We start from the raw sequence: 23,749 nt of genomic DNA on the forward strand, positions 1-23,749 counted from the left end.
CAACATAAACAGATGTATTTATGAACTTCATAATCATCAGATTGCTTAAACTGTTTTTGAGGCAAACCCCAACAAAACCACAAACACACACCCCCCCCCCCAAAACCCCACACCAAAACAAAACACAACCCAAAACTAACAATACAAAAAGCAGGCAGAAACAGGAGTTACTTCTCTTTGCCCCACTTTAAGAAAAGCAGAGGGAGAGGAGGAGGAAGTAAAAAAACTACGGCTCTTTGCAATCTCTCTGACTTACTTCAGAAGTTTTAAAGTATCAATGAGTATGCGGTGACAATGAAGTTGAAAAATACAGTTCAGTCAAAATGTTGAAGATACTGTCTTATTGGACTGTCCTGATCACTAACACACTGGAGACAGTACTAAATAAAAAAAATTCTTACAGTGGTCCAATGCTCAGTACCTGGAACAGGACTAAATACCCTTTAGCATAATCTTTGTATTCACTAAATCCAGAATTCAACAGTAGAGCAGCTGCTCAGTGCCTGGTCTGCAGAATTCAATGAATGACAAAAGGTTACCTTAATTCAATGAGATAATCAGCACACATTTACCCACTACTAAGACTTTTCCAACCATCTGCAAGGCGGCAGAGCTAACTGCCTATAAAACAACTGGTAGCATGCTGACATGTCCTCACATCCCTCATGTCAATGAAAGTTTATCTCTTAGCAACAGCTAAAAAGAAACTGAACTTCCAGAAATGTTTTAGATGCATCATGAGCCAACAATTTCTTCATAAGTGATTTTGATTGCTACTGATCTCCAAACAGATGTCTACTCTAATTGGTAAAATGTATTAAATATATTTAAAAAAAAAAAAGAAAAAAGTCAAGTTGTCATGGCTTAAGAAACCAATTAACAATAGGAGTCATTATAGCTGTGCACATAAAAGACAAAAGCTAACCTTATTTAAAGCCTCTGGTCTCCCAATGATATCAGTAACAGTGAAGTAAATAAAATGCATGTGTTGTGGGGAGAGGAAAATACTTGCTGTTAAGGCTGTTGTCAGAAATGGAAAGGTAAGACAAATCTGCTAAAAAACTAAGATAAATATTTTTGAGAGGAAAACCAAAATAAGATTCAAGGTTAAAACCACTTTAGCTACTAAAACTATTTTAGGATTCCCTCCTGTGCTACACAGGGGTGAGAAAGTTACTTTTGTTGTCTTCTATTAAGAACACCAAGATATTTATAACTTTAACTTAAAATACAAAGTTTTAAGGCATCAAGCTTTACAAGTAAATACCATATAAAACTTTTAAGAACATTAGAAATTCACTTGTTTTAGTGAAACTCACTTGTAATAGCAAAACATCAAGCAAGTTAGAATTTTACCACTGGCCAGAGAGTCCTCAGCTCTATTAGTAGCTCTTCTCTAGAAATCCAATCTTTGTGAGGTCTCTTCAAAATACATCCAAACACAATATTGAGAAGGAAACAATATAAATCATTAAGATTCAGTTTTATGTTAGCAGATCATAGGCAGTTCTGTTTAGAACTACATATAGAAAATTAAATATGGCATGTTCACACAATGAAGCCTGAACATCCAGCTTTGTTTTCTTAGGCAGAATAGAGCTGCCAGCTGTCAAAGTCATTTTCTCAAAGTCAACTCCAGCAGGTTTATTAACATAAAAACAGATAAATCAGTTTTATTTCTAGTCGAACTCTGAAAATTATCAATACCTTTTCCATAACAGGCTGAAGATGCCTAATAAATATGTTGAAAATGTTACTTAAGAAGACAGAGATATCAATGATAAAGAGGGGTACCAAACAGAACTCCAGTACATCCCTCTCCCACCACTAGTATCTTCCAGGAAACATAAAACAAAATTTGGCAATCATGGGCTGAATAGCAGCCCCAATTATTTTCTTAAATTCACAGCCAGATTTGAGGTACCATCTTGAATTCAGAGTAGTACAGGAAGTTGGGAACACAGGGGAAGACTCCTCCAGTGATTTATTATTCCAAATAAAAGACTCCTACCATACCTTTCATGTTCAGATCTGAAAAGATTTCTGAAACTCTCTAGTGAAAAGCTGAAAACATGCCTGCAAGATGAGCAGCTACTCACTGATTTTTGAACACAGTGCACAAATGGATAAAGTGAAAACAAATGCCCATCACTAAACAAATTCCAAGTGGCAAAGCCCAGAACAGAATTAATTTTCAGATTCCTAGTTCTTAAATAGTTGTCAATAAATGAAAGACTACCTAAAGCCAGGATTACTTTTTTTTTTTTAAACAGCTACTGCATTCCATGTTTTATCCAGGGTAAAACATCCTTGACTTTTAACCATGAGAAAGTTAAATGCACAGATGTAAAGAGAAAAATTGCTTGACTACAATGGAAGCCGTCACCTTTACAAATGTAATAGTTTAAAATTTGTTTTAAGAACGTTTAGAACCATTAAAAGACACAAGTACTCCTCAAGAGTTTGTCCATGTTAAGTGACCCAACAAGAGGAATTCTTTAAAATGGCCACAGAAGAGTAAGTCACTGGTTTCTATGACAGTGTGAGCTCCAATACTTTTTCATGTAGTTAAACATATGCATATAGAAGCACAGTAACAGACCTTTCAGTATGCACATAGCACATGCTGCTATCTAACTTGAGTGGTTTTCTCTAGTCATTTCTTGATTGATTTATTTGTAGTTTTTAGACCTTCAGAAAAACATCTGTAACATCCGAATGAAAGCTTGCTTTGCTACATCAGCAGGATGTATGCCAAACATGTCAAAATAAATAGAAATTGTTTTTACTATCCAATTTTCCAATATTAAAGCAGCATTAATATTTGTAAAACAACATTAACAAGTTTTCAGTGACATTCAGTTTTCACAACTGGATAAAGAGGGAAGGGAAGAGAGCTGGACATTTCAAGGCAGAGCAAGAATATTCAGATCAGAAAATACCATATTTATGTATAACCTCATTGTTTATTACATAAACCTCCATGTGTATATTTATAAACTGACTGATAACCACTTACTTGCAGGAGTCAATACACTGTACTCTACCTCTAACATTCTTGTTAATCTGACTCCTACAGAAGGTATACTTGTGTTCAGAAGACAAAAGAGAAAAAATTAAAGCTGAGTATCTTTTAAATTTGGAACAGAAGGGAGGGATATACAGCAGCCTTTATAAGCATAGAACTTGTTAACTAGCTACTACTAAGTTCAATGATTATAATGGAGATTACTTTGGTCTTGAGAATTTTTTAGGCTCAAACACTGCCTTTTTCATCACCTTTTAACTGTATTTTTGTATACCCCTTTGCTAACTACTGCTTATCATCCACTAATCCTAAACACTTCAGAGAGTTGTGCAGTACCTGCAAGCTAAGCATTACTCACATTTTTACAGATCAATATAAAGGACAACAGTTCTCCAAGCAGCACCAGATAAGGTATCCACACAACATAATCATGAAACTTAAATGAAGCCTAGCAGGCTTCAAACTCAGCATCCTCGGTCTTGTATATACAGCTAAAACTTCAGCGACCAAGCCCTTATTTTTCCAGATTCAGAGAGTCCCAAGAAAGCAGAAATCAGGATGCTCGCTATTCTTAAGGTGACAGACACAAAATGCACTTATGAAAGAAACTTTAACAACAAAAAAACCCAACAAACCCCCACACACACACATTGGAAATTCTCCAGCAATGGTTTTTCCAGGTGAAGCTTCCATCCCTCTTAAAACTTCTTTAGCTTAAATTTTGGCTATTTGATGCAGCTGTCTGCAAATCTTCATCATCACAGCCTTGCATAAATAAACTATACTTTCTGTTTTATTAGCCAACAGTTAGAAGCTGACAAACTTTCAATTCAACTTGAAACAGAATACTCTAGGCTGGAAGAGACCTCTGGACCATGTAACCCCAACCTACCACTCAAAACAAGACCAGATTCAAGTGCTCCTTGAGGTTGCTCAGTACCTTGCCTAGACAAGCTCTGACCACCTCTGAGGATGGAGATTTCACAGCCTCTCCAAGCCCCTGTTCCCTGTCTCTCCATCCTCACTATAAAGGATTTTCTCCATCTATCTGTAATTTCCCTTTCTGCAATTTTTGTCAGTTACCTCTCATTCTTTTGCCATCTGAGAAATCACAGTCTCCATCTTCACTATAATCACCCAACAGATAGTGCTGACAGAGGTGCTTTAACATAACGGTCCCACACAAAGACAAAAAAATTCTACACATCTATGATAAAGTTATCTTGACTATACTCCTTTCAACTGTTACTTGCAACTACTTCTTCATTAGTTAAGAACCATGTGTACTCAATGTCTGAAACACAGGTGCCACATTTATCACAGGTGCCAAATGCAAACACTGCTAGTTAACGTTGCCACAGATACATGGATATTACATAAAAATTGATTCCTAAAACTATAGTCAGTCATTTTCACTACTTTGGAAAGAAACAGAGCTGTGAAATCGAAGCCAACTTCAAAACACCACTGGTGATGAAATTAAATGCTTCAGAGCATGTGGAAAATGTGTGGCAAAGTTACCACATCTTATGCTAGTCCCCACTTCTATTAAGGATTCTTCCTAGATGAGGAAACATCAGACATGCCTCCCAGACAGCTTTGTTGAGATCATACACAGCTTTTCTCCTGTGCCAGAGTCCTGCTTGTAATTAAAAACAGAAGTCTCAAGCCTACTGCACCTAGTACTGCATTAGTTGGTAACTGATGAGCTATACCACCACAAGGGGAGATAAATGGGAGACTCTGCCCCTCTAGAATCAAAACACTTGATAAAGCAGAAATTCCTGCACATGTGTATCTATGACTGTAGAAACACGACACAAGAGTTGACAATTTACAAGTTTGCAGTTTCCCTCCCAAGGACTTTTTCCTTGTGCAACATCTTCTCTACAGTGCAACCTGAAATCACAATAATCCACACAAACCTAGAACTAAATGCAGCAGCCCTGGAGTTGCCTACGCAGACATTGTAAGAAGGCTGCCTGTGCCTGCGAATTCAAAACTTTAAGCTCTTTTTCAAGAACCTGGAGAGGAAAAAAAAACCCAAGGAAAAAATCTAAGTGATACCAGCTGTAATTTCCCTCAATGAGGAGGTACATAGACAGGGAACAACAACAACAAACACGTGTTTGCAACTGAAGGCAATCATACTAGTTTAAAAGTTAGTTTGTCTCCTATCAGGTAACCACAAAGGACAGCAGTGAATCTGTCAGCTAAGTGACACCTGATTTGTTGTGAGTCATCCTCAGAATTCTACAGCCACAATCTAAGCCCTAATATTTCAGTACACAACAGCAACCCTCTCCATTTGATTCCAGAAAGTCCTAGTGTCCTGACATGAAACAGGCCCTCACAATCACAGGCAAATACAGTCCTGAATACAGAGAGGAGAGTTGCCTTTTGGAAGAAGATGCTGAAGAACCATAAATGGATTCAAAGTTGCAAAGAAGACTTTTACATCAATTAATTCTTTTCTCAACGCTAGCTTGAAATTCTTTCAAAAGTGACAGTATTTTGCTATTTCCAACCACCAAATTGGAAAACTACAGTTGATTAGCAGTTGATCTATACCTGGGGATCTTTCCTGAGAATAAAGTAATTTGTCAAAAACTATCAGACAACTTCAACTGCAAGTTATGAAGGTTCTTCATCACCAGTTTTGTAACAAAGTTCCTGCAACAACAAGAAACAACATGGAATTGTTACCACATTTCAACTGCCACGGAAAGAACACCCTAGAGTCAAGACTATCACTATTATTGCCCATAGAAGAGGAAAGACACTTAAGATAGGTCAGGATACAGAACTAAGAAAATATGCAAGGTAATTCTCATTATATCTAAGGTAGACTTCTGGTATTTCTATATTCTAGAAGGAATCTCAACAAAGGAGATATCCATGTACTGAGTGGTTAAAGAAAATTAATCTTGGGAGGAAAAATGCATCAAGTAAAACCTCTAACTGTAGTATAGGAATCAAATGTCACTCCCAGTTAAGAGTTCACAGAAAATAGCATAAATGAACAAACACAAACAGAACTGCTGGAACTACACAGGATTTCTTTAACTCACTGCTGTCAGTTTCAATACAGGACTCACAGCAGTACATCACACCAATTATTTTTGAAGTGAGACTACCAAGAAAATCAAATTTTAGCAATCCTTACAATTAAACAGCTAGCAGTATAAAGTCTGGAATTATTCCTTGCAGTAAACAAGAATCATGAGCACATCATGCAGAACTATGTTCCAAAACATCCAGCTTGGGGAAAAAAAAAAAAAAAGGATGAGTCTTCCCTGCTAGTTCTTTAGGGAACTGCAAACAGATAACCTGTTTGCAGAAACCAAGTCACTGACATCAGAAATTGGAACCCAACCTCCACCTCTGCCACACATTATGAAGAAGCAGACAAATCTAACTTAGGAAATAGCAGGTTTTAATTTCCCTCCCACCATACAATCCCAGAAAACTTTTACAAGCATGGTTCTTGGTTTGATTCAAATGTGCTGAATTGTAAAATACAAAAAAGCCCCAAAAGCCAGATATATCTATCTACAGGGGTATAAGCCACTCCTCCACAATCTGGGACAAGACTTTTTCACTTCAGTTTTAAATGCCTAAAACATGGGGTAAATCATTCTTCCATTTCTGGTAAGCTCCAGTATCTCAAGTGTGAATAGGATCCATTTGCAAGTGTTCACTTGGCTTCTGCATGGAATTGGTACTTTTAGCATTTCAGAAGCTACAAGTTCAGCAGAGAGGTGAGAGAGCAGCAGCAGCACCTAGCAATCATCCCAGAACTTCAAGGCCAAGAACAACACACACTGAGGTGCGGGCCATGCTTCCAAGAAATAAAGGTGTCTTGTGAATTGAGGTAATTCTCTCACAAATGTGAGAGTTAGCATTTGTCAGGTAACACTAACATTTCTCAGTTTTTGTCACCACAAAGATGTTATGAGGGGAAAAAACATGAGTTGTCTCAAAAGACAATAGTATTTTATGGATTGACAAAGTTCAAGCCTAGATTTCATTCTTCTTTTTTCATACCCCTGTCTACAGTCTCTTCAACTGTAGTACTGCAGACACTCTCTTATAGAAACTTACCTATCACTGCATTTTGGTCCTCAGACTCATCCTCGGGAGCACAGACTCCATGTAAAGCCAGCTCCAAAGTTAGGCATCATGAATATCCCCTTACGTGTAAAACAGCAAGATACATTCTGTAGCACTTTCTTTCCATCTAACTTTTCTGTTTCTGCTCAGCAGAAAGTCTAGAGGCCAGAGGGAACAAGGTAGAGCAAGCAAAGAAATCTCAGCCAACAGTCTCTTGTTGCCTACCCACAGGAAGGCAGGAAGCTGAAAAACTGAGCAGGGAGGAGCCTGGATGCCAAAAAAGCAATTCTCTATAGATTGGCCCTTTGCCTGAAAGACAGAAGGAGGAACACCCAGTGTCTGCACTGGCACAAGCTACATACCAGAAAACTGAAATTCAACCCATGCCAAGTTACACTTTCAAAAGCTAAATGTACGTAGGCCAGTGAAAACAAAATTAGATAGGAGTTCAGAGTATGAAAAATTAATAAAACAAGTTTAGTTTTGCATGAAAGTCATCTTAGAAAGACAAACTAAAAGTGAAAGGGGGATTAAGAAAAATGTTCATGCCAAGAATCAGATGGAAACAACCATTAATGCAGTTGCTAAGCTGTTCAAGAGAGTGTTCAGGAGAACGAAGAAAACGCAGTATGGATCAAGTCTTCTCCATTTGCACTGCATCTTTCAAAGTATACTTTAAGTAGTTATTTATGTAATTATTCCGAACATAGCAAAGCTGAGACGAAAATGTTACAGTGGCCATTGTATCTTCACCTTTTAAGCTGAATTTATTCTTTCAAGTTATGTTTAAAAATAAGTAAATAAAGAGCTGTCTATAGCCTACAAACACCTGCTTCTTCAGGTTTATAGTCACATGGCATTTGTGCTCAGGAGGTGGCTAATCCCTACGACCTAGTAGGTTTCATACAGTTCCCAAACTGCAGAACTCCTAGTGCTTGTCCAAGTGACAAGGAAGACAAGGAACACCACAGTGCACCGGTGCACAATCACACAAAACACACCCCCAATATTGCCATTCTACAGCTGACACCATTAAAGATTAATTAAACACCCATCTAAAGACTAACATAACTTTTAAATACCACTTTACTGCTGCATTTCCAGAAGTGTATTTTAATTCATCAAAGGCTTCTCAAAAATCTAAGTATCTCTCAACATGTTCAGGTTGATTTTCCTCTCTGTTCACACCCTTTCCTACTATGTTATCAGTTTTTACACTGCATTTTCTGATTAACATACTCATACAGCCCTTTTCAGAAGATGTTGGGTGAGAGAAGGTGTGAAGCACATGAGAACATATCTATGCAAGATACTCTGAACATAAGGAAGAACACATAAGAGCAGTTAAATTGTTAAAAGTAACTATACACTGCAATATAGTGAAGTGCACAAGATCAAACTACTAGGCAACAAATTTCCTTTTTTTCCCTGAATTCCTGTGTGTGTGTGGTTTTGGGTTTTTATTTGCAGGAAAGAAAAAAAAAATTACGAGTCTTCATCCTAAAGAACACCATTGTTTTCAGTTTCCACCTCTGGCTGAATATTTCGGATAACTGGGATGTCCCTTTGAAATGTCATTTATACCACTCATTACACTTTATATCAGGTACTGCCCAGACATTGTATAGCTGATGAGAGCTACTGACCTTCCAATAGGATCTGTCCTTCCTATGAGTCTTGTGCTTGCATTTCTTCATACAGAAGTTAAAAAGCAAACCTCTACACACACACGGGAATGGAAAGGGGTGGAGGAACAGAAGATCTAAACAGCTGCACTGCACACTTCCTAAGAGTTGACACACCTTTGCCCAAATCCAGAAGAGTCAGGGTATCACTTGAAGGAAACACCATCTTTACACAAATGCTTCCTTCCAGGCCTATGGATAACAGGAAGAAACACGGCAACACAAGCTACATTGCTGTAACTACCTGCAGCTATTTCTACATCTGATGAAACAAGAGCACCGTATCTAGTTGGATTGGAGTTAATATGAAGGCAAGAAAAGCAGCTGCATATGATCAACATCAAGAGGAAAATTTAGCACTTTCAGTTCCCTGTTCCACGTAAGTATTTCATTGAATGCAAAACACTCAACACCCTTGTAACACAGTCAAGGCTCCAGGTCTGCAAAACTAACGTCAGTGGCACTGCATTGCAATAGTACCTGTCTTCTCAGTGCACTAGATACTCCAATGCCTCTGGGGGGTAGGGGGGAGGGTAGGGAGGGGAGAGTAGACAAGGAAACCCCCACGAAAACAAAAAGCACCAAAAAAACCTAAGCAAAAACAACCCCCCCCCACAGGCAGTACTATCTCTCTTCTGATCACCTTTTACTCGGGGAGAAAAGTTCAAAGCCTGCATTTGGTACTGTGTGAAAGCTCGGATTGCCAGAGGGAGCTCTGATGCACTTCTAATGCACTAAATCTTTTAACTGTCTCATCTTGACAAGATATTAATTATGCATTAAAAAAGTCAACATTACTCAAACTTTTGCAGTTATCTAAAAGATTCCTGCACATCCTCCTGTTCTTTTTTCTCCTCAAGGAGAGTAAAAAAAGATACTTGAACTTCACCTCTAGTAACTGAAAAAAAAAACCAAACAAAACAAACAAGCAAGCAAGCAGCTCTTATTGTCCTAGCTATACAACCTGCCAAAGAAACTCTAAAATACACCACTCTCTTCAAAGATTAGCCATTCCTGAGAAATGCCAGTTGGCTTCATTTTACTGTATAAAATTCCATAAATAGTCTTGACATGCCCCATACTGACACTAAAATACTTCCAATAAAAACAGCCTAAAAGTTTTCCTGCAGCATCATCCTCCTTATTCATGAATTACCAATTTCAAACGAACATGCAGTCACATAACAGACACCTATGTACAGGTACTTTCACAACTGTCTTTAAAGCCATACAGCTTGAAGACCATCAAAAATCATATATTTAAACAAGTTTGTATGTATTTTCCCAGTAACCTGTGTCACAACTAGTACAACAAAGCAGTGCACTACACTGATATGCAACTACTGATTCACCAATCTCACATCAAAACTATTTTTGTCAGTAAAAAGTGCATGCCGAACAGTTTTTAAACACACAAATCACACTGCTAATTTTGAAGCACCCAAATGAAAGCTTATTTCTTGCCAAAGCACTTGCTACGGAACAGATTTGTTTGGCTAACTTCTAAAAGACAGATTTATCCTTATTTTAGTATTTTAGTACGGCAGTAACGGCTTTTTCAGCACTGTGACCCAACTAACATTCCTTGCAATGGATGCCAGTCCCAGTAGGTAGCCTACCAAGGGAGATTTTTGTTTCCACAGAATTCATGTGAAGCATCACACTATTAAACTATTTTGGTTGCTCGGTAGTCCAGTCTTCAAATTTTTCACATCACTAGAGTATCAGAATTACAGAGGAATCTCTGAAAGTACTTAGCTTTATCACTACAAGTAATTAAATCTTTATAGGGTACGGCTACGGCAGTAATCGCACAGTAACCAACACTTCTGAATTTCCATTCTGATTGTTAGAGTGCGAAGCTCCATGCATCCAATTTGACAGAAATAGATAGATATCGATATATAAAAGGAACCATGCATTTAGAGAAGCTCACAAAAATCAACCTACAGCTATCAACATTTGTAGTGTCACCTCTGACAGTTCCACAAACTTGTAGACCACTAAATATTTCTAACACAAGCACTTTCTACTCTGCACCCTTCAGTGCCTTCCACTCTTTCTTTCAGATGAAGGAAAAAGGCAAGTGAAAACCAATGATGCAGTTTCTAGGAGGAGACACTAATGGCACCTCTACTACAGCAAAATTGTCTGGATTATTCCATGCCAAAAAGAACTGCCACCAAACTTTACCACTAACAGTGGGGGGGGCAGGGGAAGAAAAACAAACTACCAACTTACAAATAGTCAAAGTAACCCAATTCAAATAGGAAAGGTAGGGTTTTTTTCCCAAATACACTGAAAATTCAAAACACACTTTACCATACTAAATGGGGAATGATCAAAGAATGCCTACAGACATGTCTTTGACACTATCCTTTCACAAACAAAACACTAATTGACACCCCCTTCTCCTTCAAGGCAAACCCTGTGAATAATTAACCTAAAAACACGGCCCAAATAACAGCAAAAACAAACCCGTGTAGGAAGTCCAATAAAACTGAAATAGGAGGAGGATTCTGCAGTTTAGCTCAATTTGTCACTCTGACACCTTCACTTATATTCCTAGAATATTTACATTAACGCCAGCTCCTATTAACTGTAGTTTGAAAGCTAAGTATCTCCATACCAATATCTTTACAAATAATAATTCTAACAGTCTTCAATATCAAGAGTTCTACTTGTAGTATTTCAGGTGGTGTTCAAACTACAAGAAAATCAGCATGCCCAGGCATAAAACGAAGGTAAAAGGCCACAATCAAATCACATTGTAGATTTCAGCAATGCCAGTGTGCTAGGCGAGACAGAACAATCTGACACCTAGAAGACAGCTGTGCTCTTCCCTGATGCTCTGTTCATCTACTGAAAATCCAAAGAACAAGCTATCCAACACAGAACGGCAGGACATAGGGAGCTAAAGTAAACTTCTTTTACCAGAACTGATTCTGCATGGATCTTTGACATGCATCCTCGCTTACATACCTTTACACAGGTAAATAAAGAACAGAAAGAATCATTATTTATGCATTAGGTAAATAAACAAAGAACAACAAGAATCATTTTTGCATTACTACATTTGCTCTCATTTTTCAGACTTACCTGGTCTTTTTCATGGGGTAGAAGGCTGACAGGTGGAAGAGAAGCTGGGAAAGTGCTGGAGTATTTTGGAGCTCCTTTGCTTTCCAAACTGCCATAATTCACTCTATACTGAGGTCCATCCTTCAGTAATCTCCCGTTGTTCACAGCACGTTTGGCCCCCAGGCGCAACCTCTGCTGAAAGGCAGGATTGTTGAAAATATTTGCTAGGTCATTCTGACTTCTCAAATACTTCTCTATGTTTTTCAGGGAGGAGCCATTTGGTTCCTGAAGCCCTTCAATTGCTCTTCTCAAGAGTTTATTCCAATCCACATTACGAAGCTCATTACAAGCTCCTCTAGATCCCTTAACAGATTTAGGAATAGTGCCAGGTTTAACAGATGAAAACCGTCCAGGATTATCTGGGTCCTTGTAGGATGCAAGGCCTTTGTTGGTAACTTTAAGAATAGAACCATCTTGAACACTAAGTTCCAACTGTTCTGAAACAGTCTTCTTATCTAATCCATGGGAAGCACAAACAGCATGACATATTCTCTCTTCAGAAGGCCTTTGCTTTTGCTTTTTAACTTTTTGTATAGCTTCAAGAATCCACTCCGTATAAAGAGGGTTGGCAAGTTTTACCATGGTTGACCAGTAATTGTTTCCAGCCAAGGGTTACCCATAGAGGTTCCTCCTTATCCTTTTAGCAGATCTTTCAGAGGTTGTTCTCACCTCAAACACAAATCAAAGGATTCCACACTCTACTTGGATGCATCTCAAAAATATCCATCCTGAGTCGGAAAAGGCAGGGAAATATCCACTGACTGAAACTTCCAATTACTTCACCCTTATGGAAAGGTAGAAAGGATTAATTCGTGATGATACTGGTACATCCTTATAAGAAAGTTTGTTGCAACCTTTAAAAAGAAAAAAGAAGAGGCAGGGAGAGAATACAGTTAATGCTGAAGCAGTAAAAAGAAACAGAATGAATTCAGACATGCATTCATACCGTAGATGCTCTAGTATGCAAAAACCTTTGTGAGTTGATGCGAAATGTTCACCAATTCCCACCCTACACCAAACAAGTAATCATAAAATCCTTCCACACTTCTCGTAACATTGAGTGGATTTAGTTTCCCTAAATTCCATCACCCCAAAACTTAACCTACTGACTTGTTCAACAATTCCCATTCAGCCAGAGATCTGAAAATATTCTCTAAAACATACTGCCTACAAATAATTTCTAGACCCACTGGTATAAGAAAATTACTATCTACCTGGATTATACATGCACTAAGAAAAAAAAACACCAACAACCAACCCCCAACCAATAAAAGCTAAATTATCAACCACTGCCATTCCTTATAGAATGCTGTCTGTAAATGCCATGCCATATGTTGATCATACAGCTTGGAAAAATAAAAAACTAAGTATCAGAACTGAGTTACTAGTATTACATCCTTCATTAATACCTAAGTACCCTACAATACAGAAAGGAATCACAGAGGCACTTCTCATTCTAAGGTGTGCAGTAGAGGCACACATTTTTGATGCAAACTCTTAGAAACAGACATGAGGGATTTTCACAGAAATACACTGTCAGCATGAAGACATATAAAGAGGCCACATTGACAAAATGTTTTGGTGACTCACAGTTTAACAAATAATTTTCTTCACTTATTACAGAATATACCACTCCAATAGAAACTTCAGTGGCTACAAACACACAATAAACCTGAAAGAACATTTTGGAGTTTATTCATTTTGCAGGACAATATATGAAAAAAAAAAAAAAAGAAAAACAAAAACACCACACAAATTGAACTATGAAGAAGTAAATATATTTGAGGTATTAGTTTTTTATGCCGTGAAATGTGAGCAAGAACTTTTGAAGACATTAACAGAATTGTATAATTACTTCAAATCAAAAGAAAATAAATAAAAACCAGAAGAGGAAAATATTCATTCTCAATAAATGGGTTGTCTTGTAAAGTAGAAGATTTACCAGTTTCACAACAAAACTGAGTTAATCTGAAACTACATTCATAAAGCAAGCAGCCTATAACTAACAATAATATTTATGATTACACAAGTCTTGGACCTCATTTTTATTAATTTATTCGAGTCATCTTGCAATTTCAGTCTTGTTTAAAACTTGAATAAATTATAAATAGGAAAAAACCCTGAATTGATGCAGTAATCTAAATTATTTTCAACTTGTTAAAAAGATTCCTCTGCAACTGTGAAGAGGATGAGTACAAAAACCACTATTGGTCCCATACCTTCTCCTCCCTCTACCCCCTCAAAAAATCTCTTCAAATATAAACTCCAGATCATGTTTCACACATTATTATACCTACACAACAGGATTAGTAACAAAAGAACAACTGATTATTGGTGAATATAAAATTGCTCTATACCCAAACAATAGAAATATTAATCAATTCATTTTATGAATTTGTCATTCTCTAGGTTTGATTGAAGCTTAAGCATTTTCAGATTTATAAATATGACATTTCAACTGACTGACAGAATAAAAAGACACAGTCCAGATACAAATGCAGGCCCTGAATGTTTAACTGGCTTTCATACTGAACCCCATTGATCTACACAGATTGGATCCCATTTCTTGCATCCAGTCTGTACTCATGCAAGTTATATTTGATAAGTTCTGTGTATTTCAAGTATTTGTAATAAAACAATAACTTGTTCTGTAAACAGACATTTTAATTTGATCCAGCTAGCAAAAGCCATTCTTCCCCCAACAGCATTGTTTATACTCACTGTTTTCAGATAATTCCAAAATAACACTGTAGCTGCAAAATGCAGACAAATTTAGGGAAGGAAAAGGTTTCCATGGTATTATGAATCCTACAAATTCTCTCACCACTCTGACACTGAAAATACAGTAATACAACAAAGCAGAACTCTATACATAGTGGAGACACACACACTGAGACTATTTTAGATGCTCTGCCTATAGATTGAGAAGATCTCTGTGGCTACATAAAAAAACCCAGATTCCTAGAAAGCCACTTTTAAGTTTAGAAGTTATTTAAACTGTTCTGAGTCTTCATGAAGATAGTCAGTACTTAATTAAATGCCAAACACTGCATTTGCTGAGTCAGACGTACTTGCCTCATTTTTAAACCTACTGCAGTACTGTTGTATTAAATTTCATACAAGCAACCACATCACTTCCATTAAATTCCAGAACACACAGTGCAAGGTCTGTTCCAAGCACCTGGACACCAATGAACATTTCAGTATAAATGCTGTAACTTGTGGGTTAAAGGAATTTTTATTGGGCAGTGACTGTGGCAAAAGGTGAACATAAACCTGTATCTTCATGTAAAGTCTGCTGCTTGGTATAGGAATTCACAGCAATATACATTCAGAACTACATTTTTACTTATTTACTTAAAATTCCCTATGTGTAATACAACCTCCTGCATACTAGCGCCTACTAAATCAACACTAGCTGAGTGTATCAGCAGAAAACATAGTTTCCAACACTCAGAACAGGATATTTCAAGAGGAAAATCAAGACATCTTAAATTCACACCTTCCAACAGAATCCAAGTTCATCCTGCTTTAGGAAACCATGCAAAGCTCATCTGATCCAGTTTTTGAATTGTTTTACCACAACCTAGAGTCTCTGTTATGCTGCCACTTTGACCGCATACATACCTGAAGTGTAGCACCCTGACCTCCACAACTGGTATGGCAAGATATAACATACATAAGATTCAGAATAACCTCTTAATAACAAACATCTTTGCCAGCAATATAATTCAGCTCAGTGATCCTGGAGCTGCAAGTTAAAATGGTCTTTCATAAATCAAGTTAAGATAGACTAATCCAAGATTGGCAATACAGAGATACAGCCATATACATGCTGAGTGACTGGATAAAGACAAAACCAACTGCTTTAGAAACAAATTTTCCAGATTTAACATAAGAGGACACACAGAAGTTTAACATTCAGGTTCCCAAGTTCAGAACTTAATTTCACCAAAACTACAACAAGGCGGTCATACATAATTTAATATAACAAGTGTGATACTTAGCCAAACAGATTTTGAGGCAATACCAATTTTTAAGAGTGATTATACATTACTAGCAGGCATTCAGGTCTATTTATTAATTTTCCTCCCCTCATAATTAAGTGACTTTTAACCAAACCCTCAACAGTACCCATCCAATCACAGATTAGATTTTCCAGACTGTTGAGCGCACAAGACCGCTTCCAAGTTTTATGGCAACAGTCATTAAGCAAGCTCTTTTATGTCATATGTCATATTTCATCTTCTACACTCTATGGTATCTTATTTTGAAAATAAGAACATTTGAGAAAGTTTGATTGCACTATATTACCAAGTCTGTTAACAAGTCAGCTACTGAAGAGCTGCAGAACATAAGCATTCAGAGAGTTACGTACAATATATTATTTTTAAGACATGAAAAGCCATCTCTAGTCAAGGCTTGTCCCTTTACCTAAGTCATAAATTATCAGATAAATACAAAGAAGTTGCAAAATTGCAGCTTGGGATTTAGAATAAATGCAAATATGTCCTTTATAAAGCACACACATACTGTACAGCTGATTCTAATTAAAGAATACACTGACTGAACATGTCAGTCTTAGGTGTCATCAGTAATCCTATAATCCTGTAATAAGGTCTCTTTTAGACCGAACTAGTATCTGGAATTATTTCCAAGTGATCCAGATTGTGAAAACAGGCTGCGTAGCCAGAAGAAGAAAAATTAGCTACGCTTCCCCCCCCCACCCCCAAGAAACAAAACCAGAAGTTATACACAAGTATCCAAAAGCATTTCACAAAATAGAACCTTAAGTCTTGTTTGGAGAAATTAATGAAAAATTCGCTTTCGCTGTCTTAAGTATAAATGCCGTTAAACTTTTAAAAACTGAGGTTAACACAGCTACCAAAAAAATAAATAGAAAAAAGGGGGGGTGAGGATGACAGCAACTTGTGCAACCTGCCAGTGACCTGTGAAGCAGTTTCATTCTGCTCCCTCCTACCTGCTCTGCACACACTCAGGAGAAGCAGCAGCAGGCCAGCTCTCTGCTGCAGCATCAGGGTCAGGTAAGGATTGCAGCAGAGGAGGAGGAAGAAGAGAAGACTGCCATTGCATTCAGGAAGCTTTTTGCCATTTTTCTTTCCCCCAAGCTATTACTTAGAATTCTGTCACTATTCACCTCTGTATTCCACCCCCATCTCAATTAATGAAGCAAGAGAGGCAAGATACTTGTTTCCCCATTGCAAAATACAAAGAGACAGAGAAAGCAAATCCTGGCAAGGACTCCCAGCACACATGACACTCTTAAAATTACTCAGAACATGAACCCAGCTACTGTATTATTCTTTATACAACATACAGTTTTCAATTATAACAAGGATGGGCAATGACACTTGCACATGCTTAAACAGACAGATGAAGAGACATTACAGTAACTTCAAAACTACACCAAAAGACTTGGTATGGGGAGCAAAAGAGGTACATGTGAATCAAACTGATTTGCTTGCACTCCGCAATACCCCACAAGCTAGTTTCAGATCATATGCTAAAAAGCAGTTCACAACATGACAGCAGCAAGCACCACCAGAGGAAACAGCATCACCACGACATGACACCAGCAAAATCACCAAATTCACCCTTCCCACCCTCTTCCGTGGAAGTTCTGAGCACTTTAAAATATGGTACTAGTGAACACTGGGGAGCATGGGAAGGTAATATTCAATGCCAGCAGTTAACCTGGGAAGAGGGTTTCACTGAAAACATTTCTTCTTGGGATAGTGCTTTTTCAACAGAAGGGGTATCCGTTTGCTTTTTGCAGAGCAGGTTATTTTCAATGCTCAGTGACAGAATGCTAAAGGTGAGGTCTGGGCAAAGAAAATACGGTGCAAACATCACTTCTGAAACGTGGCTTCAGAGGCTTGAATATTCCCCTCCCCAACTTACTGAAAATTTTTGCAGTATACCCAAGCCATGAAGATTTGCAACGCCTTAGTGCCTAACGCCAAGGCATTGTTGTATTTGACAGGGGCCGAGCCGGGGCTGGCTTCTGGACCCTCCAAGCCTTACTCCAGGATTTTTCATTTCAAAGGCAGAAACCCCAAGCCCGCAGGCTCTGCTCCCCGGGGCACGGCGACCCCGCAAGACAGGGCAGCCGGGAGAGGACGGCGACGGCGTGCACCTGCACCCATCCCACGGGGGCGACGCGCGGGCGGTGGCGGGGGCAGCGGCCGCGCCGGCCGCCCCGCCGCGCCCGCCGGAGGCAGGCTGAGAGGGCCCCCCCTCCCCGGTACCACTCACCTCCGCGGGACCGGGGCCGCGGGGGGAGGAGCCTCCTCCAGGCGCCGCAGCGGCTCCCCCTGCTGCCGGCTCTTCCCCTGCTCCCGCTGCCAGACTGCGCCGAGGCGGCTGCCCCCCTGCCGCGCTGCCCCCCTGCCGGCGGCCGCCGCGACTCCCCCTACCGCCGCGGCTCGGCTCGCCTCACCTACGCCGCCATTTTGTTTCGCCCTGTTGTACTTAACGTGAATCCGACATGACACTGATTACAGCCCAATGGAGTCTCATTAAAACCTTACCTACCCTCGCGCCCCGCCCACCTGCGCCCGCCATTGGGCCGTCCTGCGCACGCCGCTCCACGCTCACAGGCCGCGGGCCCGTGTCCATCAACCGCCCACATCAGCCCTGTTCCGCCCAGCAACCAGCCTGTCTCTCCCATTGGAAGGCGTGGCGTGTCAATCACGAGGCACGCCCCTTCCCTCACGCTCAACTCCGCCTACCTGCTAGAATGGGCGGGACCAGAGGCTGCCATTGGCCCCCGCCGCCGCCACACACCCGCCGGGCCCGCCCACCCGCCCGCCACAGCCCGGCCCGCCTGATTGCTGGGCCTCGAACGCTAGCGATTGGTCACCTGCCGCAAGCGGAGGCGAGAGTTCTAACAAGCCCGCCCTCCCGTTGGCTACCGCTGCCGTCCGTCTGGTCCCTCCGGCCTCGCTACCCTCCCCCACCCGCCACCGCCCCACCCGCTCCTGAAGTTTGTTCGAGAGGGTGATCGCTAGCAAGAGCACCGGCGGCGGCCGCCTGAACCAGCCCGGCAGGGCGGGCGGGCGCGCGACACACACTAATAAGCAGCCTTAAATCCTGAGCGTCACGCGCGTGCCTCGGATCCTGCCACTCGCCCGGGCGGGCGAGATGGAAGAGCATGCTCCCAGCAGAGCCCTCCCGAGGTGCCTGGCACTGGCAGCCGCTTATCGCGCACATACACACCCCGCACCGCGAAGGGAGGGGAGGAGGGGGTGGGAACGGGGACGGCGACAATGACTCCCAGCTCTCCAGCCACATGCAGGTCCCTGCAAGTTTCGCCATGCGAAGCACAGGGACTTCTCTGCCACCCCGTCTGCGAAGGAACAATTGCCGCTTCAGAAAGACAGGGTGGGAGCATGCAACACAAAAACCTCAGCCATCCCCTGCCTCCCTCCGCCGCTCCATTCCCCCTCTCCCCACCCCATCCAACCCAGCCATCACCTCCTGCTGCTGCTCCCCCTCCCCTGCAAAACGCAGAGCATTGCAATGCATTTACCGAGCACAAGTGTCTGCAAACACGTGCATCAGCCTCCAATGCAAAAGAAAAAAAAAGTACCCAGCCTAGTGACAAGCCCCCTGCACTGAGAGAGGGGAGGGAAAGGGGGTTATTATGGCAAATTGCAGCCTGTCACCCAACGCAAAACAAAACCCATCGCATGCTCCCTATTATCCCCCACATAAACTCCTGGGAATCTAACCTCCGATGCAGGTTTTCCCCCCTTTGCTTGCAATGACCTCCTTTCTCTGCCTGTGTGTGTTTCTGCAGCAGCGGTTCCTGCGGAATGTGCTGCCCCTGAAACGCGATCGCGGCTCCTCTCTCTCTCTCGCTCGCTCGCTCCTTCTCTGTCTCTCGCTCGCTCTCTCGCTCGCTCGCTCTCTCTCCTGGCTGCAACCAGAGCCAGGAACACAACAACAACACAACCTCCCCCCACCCCCTTCCCCAAACACATACACACTGAAGAGACCCAGCCAGGAGAGCCAGACGAGCCGGGGAGGGGGTGGAGGGAATCCCCAGCCAGCGGATTGATTGCACCAGTTACCTTCTCTAAGCCCCTTCGCAAGAGGGGAAAAAAGAAGATGAATACAGAGAGAATACCTTGTCTCCCCTCCTCCTCCTCCTCCGCGGGGCTCCTCTTCTCACTCCAAAACACTAAAAGGTGGACGGGCAGATCAGACACAAGCGTTCAGCTCACGGCGGGGGAGAGGCGGGGGAGGGGAACCACACGAACAATTATCATTAATTTAGAAATTAAAACAGAAACCCACCCCAGACCTCCAGCCTTCCCGATGCCGAGCGGACGCAGATTGCGAGGACTGGTGCTAAGACACAGGACCTGATAACAGCTAATTGAAAGGTTAATCTACATAGGCTGTGACAGAAGAGGTCCCTCCCCACTTTTTTATCTGCTGTTGGCAAGTGGGAAATTGAGCTCCCCCCACCTTTTTCCCTCAAAAAAAAAAAAAAAAAGAAAAAAAAAAGGAAAAAAGGAGAGAAGGGGGGAAAGGCAATAAAGTTTGGGGGGAGGCGCGTCCCCGCGGCGGCAGGCCGCGAGCGCGGCGGTGGTGGGGGGCTTGAGGGACGGGGCGCGCGGGTGGCCGTTGCGGGGCGCCTTGGGCGGGAAGGCGGCCTGAGGGGAAGTGGTCACCGCCGCCTCCCGGGGGGCCCTCACGCCGTCCTCGGGGGTTTGGGTTAGGCTTTTCGTCCAGTATGGGGCGATTTAAAATGTCTTGATGGAAGCACCACCACAGTCAGTCTTTGGCAAATCCTTCCGAGTGGGTTTGAACAGTTCCTCGGTCCGGAGGAAGAGGATTGTGTTTGAGGCAACCATAATTAGTCTGAGGGGTGGAATGAGGGTGAACAAATTACAGATGTTCTCCTCCCATTGAGTTTGTTGTAAATGTATCAAGATGTTATGAGGAATATATTTTAAAGGACAAGGTGATAATGCATACGGGCTTAAAACTTATGTAAACGGTTTCTCCACGCTGTCTTGAGCCATGCTGCCAAAGGCCACTCACCATGATGAAGTTTTAATACTACTTGTGACAATTTTCTCAGCTATGGCGAGCAAATACCACTTTCTGCAGAAGTACGGCGTGACAAAATACTGTAGGATATATACCATAGGGTATCATGCAAGGAAGGAAAAGGTAATCTACCTGCCTGAGCATCTCCTCAAGCAAGCACCAACAAGACAATCTACCCAACGAGGCCATCTACCCAAACCTGAAATGTGACCCATCTCAGAGGTCTCCTAGACATCCTCTCTTCCACATCCTGTGGGAGACGTGTTGTGTTAGATGCCTGTCTGAAAAGTTTTCTAAAAATATCTGGTCCTGAAGAAGAAAAGATAAAGATAACATTTTTTAAAAATATCCTTTTGTAGTGGGTGGAAAATAACCTTCTACAATAAATTAAGAAGGACTTTCCTAGATTGTGTACTGCATGTAGACCAGCAAGCGAACAAAGTTTTCATAATAAAATACTAAGCATTAAGGTTTAGTGCAACTTATTCAGAGTCAGTTGCTGGAGATACTGTATAAGGAAGCTCTTTGGTGATGTTTTAGAGCACTGTAAAATTGAATGACCTACTTACAGAAAGCTACTGGGTGAAAATAATATTCCAGCATGTATCTATGACACCATACCTGTTGACTGAGGTTTTAGTGTTTTAACTGCCAGATGCAGCCTTTTAAACATAGAGTGGGAAATTGAAATGTGTAGTGACCTAATATTTGTTGGAGAATCCTTCAAGGTTCATATATTATGCAGGATTTGGCTGTGATTGAAAATAGTTTTTAAATTGTTGGAAACAGTATAAATCATTACAGCACAATTTGTAGCAGAGCCTCACATTTGCAATACTATTCTGAATGTTGTGTCAACATTTCCATTATAAACTTTTTTTTTTTACTTTCTGGGAAATTTACAACTTGGTTAGTGGTAAAAGAGAAAAATAATCTCTTGAAACTGAAACTTGGCATGGCACATCCCAGTTCAGGAAACAAAACACTGGAGAAAACTTGACAGTCTGTTTGGCCATTTTGAAATTACAAGTGTGCTGAAGACATAAGTAATAGCACAGAGAAAAATCATAAAAGTCTCTGGTTTAAACACTTTCATTCTTCTTAATTTAATTCTTTTACTAAAAATAAATTTTATAGGACAATATGTCATTGGGTGTTGTATTCCAGTTTTTAACATATTCAAGAACCTTTTGTTTGAAGAGAAATTCCTATGCATCTTGACATTTACAGGTGTACCTAACACTATGTAAATTGTGAAGTTAAGCACATGAACCTCTTTGTACATGAATCATCCTCCAGTGAACTTAGATCCACTATTACTGTCAATTATACTATTTCCCAAAATAATGACTTCAAAAGAATTGCATCGTGAATTTAGGGCAGTTCAATTTGAGACTGTGCGTGTTACACAGACAAGCCATAAGTACCTGAAACACTTTGAATCTAATTGAGAATGTCTAATATGTTGTGTGCGTTTTGGTTTGTGATCTAGATCAGAAATGTTTTTGTTTTATTGTATTAAAAAAACCTTACAGTAAAAATATCCATGGAAAAGTTATAAGCCCTTCAAGTAAGTTAGTGTAAGCAATAAAATTCACACTTTAGCATGTCTTCTACTGTCAGACTTTGGGGGATTTACTCTCCCATAGCCACTGCAAAACTGATGAAGTACAACAGTTAATGCCCCTGAGCAGTAACAGGTGCCTAGACACCTACACATTGAATACACCCATTCCATCTGCTAAAAAGACATCCCTGGTATTAAAAAAAGTATCTAAAATCAAAACTACTCCCTCTCATCTGCTTTTAGAAAGAAGTACTATAGCCCAGTTCACTCTGTTCCATTAATTTCCTTGCTTTAATTATAATTTAAATATCCTTATTTAAAGGATATTTCCCCCCCCCCCCCGTGGAAAAATATATTTGATTGCACATTTATATTGTAGTGTATGTAGTAAGGGTATCCTTCTCACTAAAAGTCCTTAGGATTATTCTAAAAATGCATGTACAGTTGCTATTTTTGGATCACAAGTGAGAGAAAACAAGAAGTTAAGGTCTGAGCATGGTCTGAGTTAAATTCAGTTCTCACAAATCAAAAATCTTAAAAATGCTATATGTATAGAGTGCTGTAAGACAAGCTGGAGACTACTGCTTAAATGAAACCCAGCCACACACAGACCAAATTCATCAGTATACAAAAAAGAACACTAAATTAGAGTTTGAACATTCATTTGAAATCAGTGAGAAAATTCTTGTGCATGAAATTACTGCCATAAGAATAAGAATTTCCCTGTGAGGGCTTTAATCATTGGTGCAGTTCCATTGGAACTAGTAGGGCTGTTACATATTTAGAAACAATTATATAGTTGTCCATGTTGGTATGGTGACAGATCCCTGTTTATCTTTGGAGCTGCTAGAGAGTGAAGTCTTGACCCCCATCAAACTCTGGCAAAACCGCCTATGACTTCAACAAAGCCAGGATGTTCCTTCTATTATTACCATACATAACCACACATATGACTACAGTCACCTGGAAATTGCCTCCCCTGGCATATGCTGTTGAAAGAAGTGACCTTGGGGAGAGAAGTCATCCTAAGAGTGCCATGAGTTTCTCCCCAGCCCCTACAGCCATTCTGAGCGTGTCCCTGCCGATGAGCTGAACACACATATGCTTTACTTGTACCACCTCCTCTGCTTAGCT

At 40.6% G+C, this 23,749-nt stretch overlaps 1 protein-coding gene across 7 annotated transcripts in view; it reads right to left on the reverse strand.

The window, feature by feature from the left end:
• Positions 1–20,933, reverse strand: part of KAT6B (lysine acetyltransferase 6B) — a 120,723-nt gene extending 99,790 nt beyond the window's left edge. Inside the window, exons 1-3 of one of the 7 annotated variants that reach the window (XM_074830589.1) lie at positions 20,287–20,933; positions 20,117–20,170; positions 11,926–12,818 (exon numbers count right to left, since the gene is read on the reverse strand). In XM_074830589.1, the coding sequence (XP_074686690.1) occupies positions 11,926–12,546 (621 nt within the window). In that variant the 5' untranslated portion in view covers positions 12,547–12,818; positions 20,117–20,170; positions 20,287–20,933. Of the gene's footprint in view, positions 1–11,925; positions 12,819–18,240; positions 18,441–19,718; positions 19,797–20,116 lie in introns of those variants that run through there. The other 6 variants (XM_074830592.1, XM_074830593.1, XM_074830595.1 and 3 more) reach the window with 6 other exon arrangements.
• Between the last annotated feature and the right edge of the window lie 2,816 nt (positions 20,934–23,749).

The sequence above is a fragment of the Strix aluco genome, chromosome 7, assembly GCF_031877795.1.
Source record: "Strix aluco isolate bStrAlu1 chromosome 7, bStrAlu1.hap1, whole genome shotgun sequence".
Taxonomy (NCBI): Eukaryota; Metazoa; Chordata; class Aves; order Strigiformes; family Strigidae; genus Strix; species Strix aluco.